This window comes from Anthonomus grandis, chromosome 17 (genome assembly GCF_022605725.1).
Source record: "Anthonomus grandis grandis chromosome 17, icAntGran1.3, whole genome shotgun sequence".
Lineage (NCBI taxonomy): Eukaryota > Metazoa > Arthropoda > Insecta > Coleoptera > Curculionidae > Anthonomus > Anthonomus grandis.
The window spans coordinates 8,706,041-8,717,984 of record NC_065562.1 but is presented as its reverse complement, the minus strand read 5'-3'; the positions used below and the strand labels follow the sequence as shown (position 1 = coordinate 8,717,984).

The window sequence follows — 11,944 nt, the reverse complement described above, 5'->3', positions numbered from 1 at the left end:
CGATTTTTTTTTTTTTACCACTTCTGTTAAATGTTTTGTGAACTAAAATCTCTAGTGAAAGAATAAAAGGAAATTTCTTATTTGGAGATAATGGAGAATTTGATTCTAACCGTTAGCACTGCGTCTCAATCGCTTTCGCAACTTGCTGTTATAAGCGCATATTTATGTTCGCTCCCTAATTCTGTTTACAATTTGTCAAAGCATTTAAGGCCACCTAACCTCAAAGTTTTGTGTTTTGTATAAACCTAACCTAAATTTTACTGGATTTAATAGTGAATGGTTTTTTAAACGATGTAAATAAAGGAACTTTGTTAATAATTTAATAATTTTTGATTTTGATTGTGTCTTTTATCTAGGAATAGCAAAAGGAAATAAAAAATATTTTATATTTAAAAATGTATGTTTTGAAAAGAACTTTCCTACTTTCCACTGCATTTTCGAAAAGGACATTATACAATTCATTGCGAGTGCCTCCAATAGCAGAATTGCATACTGGATTTCATTCCTTTCTAACAAGGCAATTTTCATCAAATGCCGAAGAGCAAGGTAAGATCTTTATTCAGTTTAGTACAGTCAAAACTATCAGTCGAAAACGTCATATAAACGATAAAATTGGAGGCTTATTTTTTGCAAGTTGATTGTATACAGTCATGATCATATAAATAGCACACTTTTCAATTAAAAGTATATTTAACAAAAAAATTATTAGTATTTTTTATTACAGCCCTTAGTCTGGTTGGCAATGACACCAATTTTTCACAATAACTTGCTGGAATTTTAAACCATGCTTCCCTTAATCCATTCCAAAGTTCATTCAGATTTGATGGGTTCAGATCTTTAATTTGATTTTTTACATGTTCCCACAGATTCTCTATAGGGTTTAGATTGGGGCTTTGTGGGGGCCATTCTAAAACATCTACCATATTATCTGTTAACTACTTTTTTATTAGACTTGCAGTGTTTGGGGTCATTATCCTGCTTAAATTTCCATATGACCGGCATAAACTCCTCAGCATAGGGTTTCATTAGATTTTGCAAGATGTCTTTGTAAACATATTGGTGATATCCTATGAATCAGCCCTACTCCTTGCCATCACATGGCACCCCAGATCATAATCCAAAATCCTTTCGGGTGAAAAAAATTCGGGTGTGCATGTCAAGTACATAAAAATCTTTCATTAACTGTATAGGCTCTTCCACACTTGTGGGGGCAAAAAAGAAAGATTCAGCTACTACCACATTGCTGAGATAGCTCCTGGGATCTATTTTTTGTGAGATATTGGCTGCAAGGTTACTAGCAATATCACAGTAGAAGGAATTGAGGACATTGGAATCTAAGGTACTTGGAATAACCAAGACATTATTTTTGCCCCTTAGCTCATTTAAAATCTTCCAAGACTCTTTTGCTCTATTGGAGGAAGTATTTATCCTCCTTTGAAAGTGGGTCCACTTAGCCATTTTGATTGAGTTTCTGTAAATCTTGCGGGATCTATTATAGTAATTTAAAAATGTTGCATTGTTCATAGCATATTTCCTAATGTAAAAAAGGAGCGCATATTTTTCCCAGATACTCGTAAACCCTTAGTATACCAAGGTTTTCTGTTTCATTTTTTAATATTGACAACAGGAAAAGCAGTGTTAAAATTGTTTAATACTATTTGATGAAAGCTATGCAGTGGGTTAACAGTAGTCAATACATTATTCCAACTTGACATATTGCAAAGCAAAGAGAATTTGCGGAAATTAGCTCTAGTATAAAGTCTACCGCGTCCAAACTTATTCTCATTAGCTGCACTATTAAGCTTTACCAATTCCACTATTGCCTCAGTCAGACAAACCGGCATTGATTGATGTACACTGATTTTCGTGTTGGTTAAAATTCGTACAGAAGTAATCTATCAGTGAGGAAGAAAATGCTGAGATCCGGGTTGGCTGATCCACTTAATAAGATCTTAAAATTAGATGAGTTTAACAGATTAAAAAGCATTCGATTTGATCCATTAGATTTGTCTAGAAAATTAACATGAAGATCGACAGTCAGAATCAACATCGCATTAACCGAAATTTCACTTAAGGGGATCTCCAACCTTTCTGAAAACAAAGCTAAATTAGCAGATGGAGATCGATACAATCCTAAAATATACAAATTTAACTTACTGCTAAATACAATAGAAAACTCGCACACCTTTTCAATCAATAGATGATCAAATCTGTCAATAGTAATAAACATAAACTTAGTTAAAAAAGCTTTCTCTAACATAATAAGAGTACCACCATGTGTATATTGCTTGCATGAAAATTTGGAAATTAGTATGTACTAATTTCCTGGTTATGTAACCAGAAATATCAAAAGGCTCGTCAAACCTCAACCAGTGTTCAACAAGACAAGGTGGGAGTTTCTATTAAAAAAGAAGAAGATCCAATAGCAAGGGTGGCTATAGATTGGTCTAGTTGAGGCGTAACCGAAGACCTACCTTCGATCAAGGTTGTATCGCTGATTATCTTACTGTTGCTAATACCCAAAGATGCTAATACTAATTTGGATGACAGAAAAATATTTTTAACATATAAAGATAAAAGTTTGCACATAGATTTGGCAGAGTGACGGTACCTAAAATTTTGTCTGACATCAGTAATTATTTTCACAGAAAACTTATGGTTACAGATGAAAGAATTCATAAAATGAATTGTATTGTAATATCTGCTTTTTGAGCACTTATTAAAATCGCATTTAATTTAAACAATTACATTAGTTATCCTGCTCATTGATAGCAAGGATTTCATTTGGGGAAAAGATGGCAATGTACAAGAAAAATCAAGACAAACAACATCATTCTTTGTATAAGTAGTTAACAATTAGAGGAAACGCATAATTACGTAAGGTCTGGGCTGTAACAGTACTAAACATATAACCACAGGTGTTGTATGACAAGCTCAGAATACCCGAGAGAAGAAAAGAGAAACCTCTAGCACTAGAATCACCATAAATTAGTACATTTGATTTTGCTCGTGGGTTGAAATGCGCTTTTGCCAAGCAGTTTGTAGATTTTGATTGAAGATTTGTAGTCATTAAATCTTTTAAGTTACTGCTAGCGTTTCTATTTAGAGACAGGAGATCCTTTTCCGCTTCAAGAGTTTTAATTGATGTTAACATGTGTGTATTAATGCAATATGCAAAGAAAAATTAGCTTCTGCCTGTGAAACCTCGTCCTCAAATACTTGACTATTTCTACGCAATCTCTCTAAATACCTGTCCCTTCCTTTCAGCTCCTTTAGTAAATGTTTAATTTTGTCGTCATATATCCTATTTTCACTCTCTCTTTCATTGTGACTATTTTAACATTGCTCTGAACATAAAATTTTGTAAACTTTTACCACTTCTGTCATTCTTTTCAAACAACTTGGATGAAAAACAGAGTTGCAAACTATATAAATATAATATAGAGCTTATTTTTACAACACTTAAAACTGCGAGACATCCTGTAACATTAAAATATTAAATTGATTTAAAACTTAATTTACATAAAATTATTGATCTACCTACTCAATTCAGCAGATAATAATAAATGTGTCAAAACTAAATAAAAGAGAACAAAAAGTTTAGTACGCCACTGATTCAACTTAATAAATTAAATAATAAAATTGCGATAAAATAACATGCAACTATTTAACTACAAAATACCGAAATACCATAAATATAATAATATGTAAATGTTCGTATCAACAATTCAGAAAATATTTGGCGATAAGTTAATTGATTGATTTGTAAAACAATGTCTTTGCACTAGCCAGTAAAGTTTTTAGTTCTCCTACTCACATTTTTTCCGTCACAAATTGCAAAAAAATGCGGAGCTTCTTAAAACGCGTCTAACTCACAGGAAAAATTATCAGGAAGTCAATAGCTCTTTAAGAAAGTAAATATAATCAATAGTAAATATAAGTAAATAAATTTGAATATAATCAGTATTTTACAATCCACCTTAGTTTTCTAGATAACTCTTTTCTAGAATGGGTTTTCTATATTAGCATAAAATATTATGTTTAGAATTTAATCCATAAAACAAATCTACATAGACTACTGGTTTTATAGGAAATATTTTTAGCACACATATAAGAATAATTTAGGTGATAAATTATAAATTTAGTAGTTAGTTAATAGCACATGGTTTGTTTTTTTGTTTAGTTTTTTCTTCTGCTTATAGTTCAACAAGATGATGAATATCTTTCTCAAGACGCCATAGACTCTATAACGAAAGGCGATAAAGAACTGGAACACAAATTAAAAGTCATAATGCTAGAAACTGATGTTCTTCGTCAAGAGGGCAGGTTAGTCCCCCCAAATGAATTTATGAAACCGGAACTATGGGCAAATTTATTAAAACTATCCAGTCGGAATGCCAGGAAAAACTACCTGGATTTTCTCTTCAAGCTGCATATAAAAAAGCAAAATTTGCGGGTTTGTATTTTCTTATAAATAGATATTCAGAAATTAACTTATTTTAAACTGATACATCTAAAATTTCTTTAAAAGAATACTAGTTATCCTATTTACGTTAATTTTTACTTTGGATTTCTTCTAGGCTAAAAAATTAGAAAAAAGAAAACAACATGAATTAATATCAGCAGGAAAGGAGGAAATTCCAAAAAAATTTGCCTATTGAAGAGCACGCTCAACATTACGGGCTGATGCACAATAACATTTTTGTTAGGTTTCATGATCCTGCCATTAATCACTTTTATAACAGCAGGCTGATTCAAGCTATGTTATTTGGTCAAAAGTTAATCGTTGACTGTGGATATGATCAAAATATGACTAGACGAGAAAACAGCAATACAGCAAAACAGTTAATGTACCTTTTCTCTGAAAATAGAATGCATAAAGGTAAGAATGCACAAGGTTTTTTTCCTATATATCACATTTCAGCAGATGATATTTAAATAAATAGTATAATGCTTTAGGTATACGATTATATTAAATATCATTAGAAACAGGTAGTCAGACTGACATTGTCTTTGTTTTTGGTACAACACGAGGTTTTGGTCGGTTGTCAAGTGTAAACTAAATCAATTTCCTATTCTGCAGGCTTATATATGATTATTGGAATCAAAGAGGCGTGAATTCTGATGATGCGTGAAGAGAGCGTCACGCATCATCAGAATCACACTGGGTTGGTTGAAGACGCCTTGGTTTATAACGCAAAACCAGAGGCAGCTTCCAGAAATTTCCTTTTTCGCCAGTGTGATTCCTTCCTTAGAATTTTTATTTCAGACCAGTGAATGGCCGTTTGTCCAAGCATGTTCAGCAATGCCTGATCTGGCTACTTCTCCAGTGGTCGTCCATTTGCGATGTTCCTTGGTCCTAACTGCCAAAGGTCTTTTGGTTTCGCCAACATATGAGTCGCCACACTTACAAGGTATCTGGTAGACGCAGTTTTTGGTGTCTGATGTAGATTCTGGCTTTGTTTTGGAAACGGAACTTCTTATTGTATTGGCAGATCTAAAGGCAGTTTTTAAATTAAACTTCATAGCAATTCGTCAGATTTTCTCGGATGGTACTTCCGCCTTAAAGTCTGCGTCGTTATTGCAGATGGTTACAGCTCGGTTGTACAGAGACCTGATTATTCCAACTTTAGTCGAACCAGAGTGATTGGAACCATGGTATGGCGCGATTTTCAGCAACGTTTTCGTATGCAGTTACTAATATTCTGAGGTCTCTTTCTTTTTTCCGTAGAATCTTCATTAACTTCTCTGTTTTAGTTTTAATTTTCTGCGGTATTCTCGAAGATGACAGTGTCGGGAAGGGTTATTTAGGATTACATTAAAATTGTTCAGAAATTCAAAAATTTGTAACTACAGTACTAAAAAGATCAACTAAAAAAATCAGTTTTCTATTTTAAAAGGTACTCAAAAAGATAATTGAGCCAAACAATATCCTCTGTTTTAGAGTTTTCTAACATTTCGACTGAGATATTGTTTGTGGCATGAAACATGAACATATTAGCACGTTCATGTTTAGATGGTTTCTTAGGTATTCCCAAAGGAAGAAAATCATTAAGGGATAAATCGGGAGATCTAGGAGGCCATCGAATAAACTCTCGCGTGCTAATGACTATCTGGAAAAGTTTCTTGCAAAAAGTCGCAAACCGTTCTTGCATTATGGGCTGGGTAACCATCCTGTTGATACCAAATTCTATTGAGATTAATATTTAGCCTGCGAAGTGTAGGAATAATTTCGTCCCTCAGAAGGTTAAGGTATTGAAAGAACTCGTCCATTATCTCAAAGAGACCTACGTAAGTAAAGAACAAAAAATCTAAGTCTTGGTCTCAAAACATCCTTTATATATGTCACGAAGGTTACATGTTTCGCTAATAAAGCATCATCAGACCTTATAAACTAGATGACCTGCTTAGTACATAGATCAGGTAGTAGGTCAGGGTAGGTAATACTTATGTACTAAGTAGTTCATCTAGTTTATAAGGTCTGATGATGCTTTATTAGCGAAACAAGTAACCTTCGTGACATATATAAAAGATGTTTTAAGACCAAGACCTCGAGTTTTATTTTTTCCCCAGGTTAAGGTATTTTTTGGCATTTAGATTGCCAAAAAATACCCTTTTTGTATACTATTTTTGTATTTTGTATATATACTTTGTATACTGTAATACACCCAAAAGGCTACCCCCAAATTGCCTTTTGGGTACTGTTACAAGCAAAATTAACCTCAGCCTTTACTACAATCTTGCACACATCCATCTCTATCAAATTTTGCAATGATTGCCGTGATCGTAGAACGCACCGGCACGGGTTCGTCTGGTTATTAAAATGCAAATCTACCAACAAAATATCCGCGGCTGAATTACGCGAGTAATACCATCTATTGATTTGTATTTCTTGCTCAAAGGTATAAGTAGACATGTTTTGTTTATTGACACGCAACAAAATTAACCAGTACCTAACTTACGCACAGTCAGCGGTCGAAAGTAAAATGATCCCGACTCGACAAAGACAGAATTAAGCCTTGCCGGTGAAACCTGTTTTTGTCGCACCAATCAGAGTCGTTCGTGCCCAATAGTTATGTGGAGGGGCGCAACTATATATAAATCCTATGACCGTTGTAAATCTAAATCGTATGTCGTTGCTAAGCCATACCTGTATAGCATCCAAAGAGCAAAACTTACCATTATATGAAGTTTATCACGAATTTTCATGCTGTACGTTTTGCTTACCCTTGTGTTTGCTTAATAAGAGACTCACCAGGACATCGGCCTGCTTTAAGACGTGAGCGTCAGCAGCCACGGGAAACGCGACATTCAACATCGCGTGCTATGACAAGAACCCTCCGGTATCGATTGAGTACCATTTGAGGCGCAGGTTGAACTCCTTGAGAATGTTGGGAAGGTTCAAGAATTCACGCCACGAGGCTTCTCCACCTAGAAAATCATTCAGAAGTAACTCATTAAGGCAGAAGATCAAATAATATTGTTTTAATGCAGAATTCAAGCCATATACCGGTGAGGCAAGCTTGGATCTTAAGTGGGCATTATTATGGCAAACCCTGAGGTTGTGAGAGAGTTTTGAGTACAAGGGGATACCTCTAAATGATAAATGTATTTACTATACATCAGTATCCTCCTCTGTTCTGCCCATGGCAAACTCGTCTAGGACACAATTTTCAGCGTCCAAGTTGTCCCCTAGAGCCCCACTCACAGCAATGTCCCTGGGCACAGCTCATGAACATTCACTTGGCGCTCCAAGGACGTTCCGCTGCCCCACTAAGTGGTATTCTTGTAAGGGAATGTAATCTTGTAATTAATTTCATCGAGTAGTTTTTTGATCTTAGTAAAGTCTTCCTCTTTATCAGCCCTTATATTCGCCATTAGCGAGTTTGACCTTTAGAAAACTGTTTCAAATTAATGAGCTTTTGGTTAATATATTGGATACTTCTATCCCAGACTTGTCCAATAAATTTCACTGTTTACAACTTTCTTCCCTAGGTAATACCTATTGCTTATAAGAACTGTTTGCGAATTTGATTTTTATGAGGCTTTCAAACATCATGTAAAAAATTAAAAAAGCGAAATTCTCCAAGAAATTATTCTCTGGTCTAGTGAATAGACATTATAGAAAATTCAGTTTGTAAAAATTTAGTATTAATACAGTGAAAAAGGAGGTAATTAATTTTGATAAATCTAGATCTAAGTTACATAGCAAATCATCTTTGACTTAATAATTATTTTATTAAACATTCATTCTTTAAAAACTGGAATGGTATAAAACTGTATATACAGTGTTACACGTGTTACAAAATTCGGTGCAAAATATGATGAGACTTTTTTTCCTATAAACATGTGTCCTAAAATGCACTCCCTTAGTGGTACAGCCCGCACAAATTGCTTGAAAAAAAATCGATTATTTGGAACCGTAACTACAATTATGCATCAATTCTTCTGAAAATTTGCATATCCCTTTTTTTCAGAACCATTTGACCTCCATTATACTAATCTAAAAAAAGAAAGTGAAATTGAAGTAGCATTACACAAGTACATACCACCAATCTATGAGAAGGATTTTCCTTTAAACATCTATCAACAAAGTTACTTAGATCTATTCCCGAAAGAAAAATTGGTGTATTTAACACCTCACTGTAGAGAAGAAATGACCGAATTTGATCTTGATGCTATCTACATCATAGGAGCCATTGTTGATAAGGTAAACATCCAATTTTTGTTTAAATTTAATATAAAATTTGTAGGAATAATATATTGTTTACAGACCAATCACGAACCTATTTCGTTGGCGAAAGCGAAACGTGAAGGCTTGAAAATGCTAAAGTTTCCCCTAGACAGATATTTATCGTGGGGCTCCGGATCAGGCAAAAGCCTAACGATAAATCAGTGTGCGGCAATTCTTCTAGATCTTAAAGCTACTGGAGACTGGAATTATGCTTTTAGGCACGTACCTAGAAGGAAACTTGTGGAGTCTGAGACTCAAGTCAGTTTCAAGCCTCCAAGAAAGGACAATAATGGATTTTCTTACAATCAGCCCCCTCGAAGTAAAGAATCTTGGAGGCCTAAAAATTCTGATACAAAACTTAATAGGTCTAATATAAGGAGTTTATTTGACGAATAAAATGCGGTTCTATAAGGTATATTGCAGAATTTATTATTTAAAACCTTAGTTCTGTTATGCCATATTACATTACTCTTATAAAAGAATATAATGAAACGATGAATGGCATTAAATATTAACTTTGAAAAAAAATATTTAATTGAATTAATTACTACACGAAAAATTAATTTTCACTCTCAATTAATCCATTTGTGGCAAATTAAATAAAAAGTGTCCTGAAAATATCAATAGAATCAAAAAATATGAAATGCTGATTAATCTGAATTGTAAATACAGGGTTTTTTACAATGAACTGCGGCAATCTATTTCTTGGAAAGTGACATTAGATAAATTTAATTTTTGAAGAAACTTGAAAACGTTGGTTCAAGGTAAAAATCTATCGTTTACAAATATTTTCATATATTTTGGTTTAGGCTAACTCTAATTGTATTCGAGTTATTTTAGATTATATGTAAAAAGCGACGTTTACCTAAAACCATGAATCTCTTTGAAACAAAAGCTTTTAATACGGATTGGCGTTGAATTTCTGGAAAAGGGAATTATTCTTTAGTGAATTATATTAATATTTTAATAAATAAAAAATATGGGGTGGTAAAAGTCACCTTAAAAGATACATAGTATTTTTTTTAACAGAAACCAGAGAGATTGTTAAGGTTTACTTTAATTAAAGTCCTCAAATCCATATTTATTATGCTAACGGTAGCAACGCCGCGCAATTACCTCTGTGAATACAAAACGAATACGGTACGTTTTGACAGCGTCGAAGTCAGAAGCTCATGGCGGAGAGGAAAGGTGAGTTTGGCACGTTGTTGTCAACTCTAACGCCGGCAAATAAGCCCTCCACCTTCTTTACATATTAAGTGCATTTCTTAAATAAAGAAGTGGTTCACGATGGACTTGTTTGTTTAATTCACCTAATTAAAAATACAATCCACAAATAACCCTTGCTGTTCCTAGCAGCAGAGACACAATACAATTTGGTGATCCAGCAGCGGAGCAGCAACAAAACAGAGATGTTAAAAAATGTACACACGAAGATTATTTAATTTTCTATGGGGAATGTAACAAAGACAGTAACTCAGTCAGACAGCAACTTCCAATTGTTATATTCAAATATATACATATAACCTCTATACCGTAAACATCGCGAAAAAAGTGCAGCCAAAACAGAGAGAGATATATTAGAGCACCATGTCATCATGCATAAGTCTATCTCACAGTGGCATTAGGCGATTTGAGCATGCTTAAAATATTCTTCAATGATTGGCCACTGCTTAGACTAATAAAAATGAAAGTTATCAGTTTTGGAACTTCAGCCGTCGAGGACCTGTGGAATGGCCAGCTCGCTTGCCAGATTTGACACCTCTAACTTTTTTTATGGGGCTATTTGAAGCAAAAGGTGTACAAAACTGAACCTGCTTCAGTATTTGATTTACGACAGACAATACCGAATATTTGTAGAAATAACGATGCTAGTGTATTTGAAAACGTTCGTTGTAAAACCTTGGACCGATTGTTCTTGTGTCAAGAAGTTCAAGGCAACCATTTCCAGCATCTTCTCAGTTGAATTCAATGTATTTATTCGATATATCAAGTTAAATGTTAATGTATTCAGGTAATTATTACATGTACCACCATTTTGTAGTAGGTAAAGATATTGCAATTATATTTTAGGGCTATAAAGTACTCGTCAGGAGTTTCAAAATGATGCGCCTCAAGACCATCCTTTCTATTTAATTTTTTTTCCAAGATGGCGCCCAGCAGCAATCTTGAAATTTTCATCTGTCAATTTTTGCTTTAAAACATAGTATTCATTCATCAATTGCATTACCTCAAGTTTCAATATTTTGAATTGATCCGTTCAAAAATAAAGAGGGGGAGGGGACATTAAAGAAAAGCACTGTATATATAACAGCAATCTACTCTCAAAGCCATTTGATACTAACAATAATAATAAAAGGACAAAATATAAAGAATTCAATATAAGGTAGAAAAGAGAAACAATATAGAAACTATAACTTTTTGAGTAATAAAAATACCCTAATAATAGCCTAAAACTATTAAAATTTAGTCAGGAATATAATTATTGACCTTCCGATTGAAGACTATCTGATCTGTTATATTTTTAATATCAAAGGGGATTAAGTTATAAAATTTTGCTCCTAAATAATCTATAAAATGAAGGTTAATTTGCTTATGATTCTGTGGCAAAAAAGATTGTTATGCATATTACTCCTGGTACCTTGGGAATGCGTGATTTGTTTATTTGACATATCAGTACCATGTACAAAAGAAGATACTTTTTCTATATAAAGATGATTTATATCGCTAATAATGGAGTTGTATAGTAAATTGCGTAATAGTTAAGTAATATTCAGATGAGTAAAGTCTATTTTTCTTATAAATTACTCTAAGAATGTAATTTTGGACAACTTCTAACGGTTGAAGATTAGATTTGTAAGTACCACCTCATACTATCATGCAATAAGAGATGAGAGGTTCCACTAAGATTTATACACAAGCAAATACAATTTACTGCCCAGTATTTCTCGAAGAACGTAAAATTTTTGTATTAGATTTCGGACTTTACCACAAAGATAATACATATGATCATTCCATTTTAAGTATTGGTCGTTTTGCTTCGTTTCTTGTAGTGTTGACAATGATACTAGTAAAAAGTGGTCTGCTCTTAATACATAAGGAAAAAGCTATATAATTTGTTTTTTCCATATAAATCGTGAGTTTCTGGGTACATAACCAATCGAATATAGTTTTAGATTTGACGTGAAAATCTAAACAAAAGTTCTGTTTAGA

The 11,944-nt window shown here is 33.5% G+C and overlaps 1 protein-coding gene across 1 annotated transcript; it reads left to right on the top strand.

The window, feature by feature from the left end:
• Positions 1-259: 259 nt before the first annotated feature.
• LOC126746524 (mitochondrial ribonuclease P protein 1 homolog) lies at positions 260-9,149 on the top strand. The gene is given in 5 exon segments (XM_050454832.1): positions 260-546; positions 4,203-4,456; positions 4,594-4,882; positions 8,478-8,710; positions 8,774-9,149. Coding segments are annotated over 5 exon segments (1,284 nt in total). The 5' UTR covers positions 260-395; the 3' UTR covers positions 9,131-9,149.
• The last annotated feature ends 2,795 nt before the right edge of the window (positions 9,150-11,944 follow it).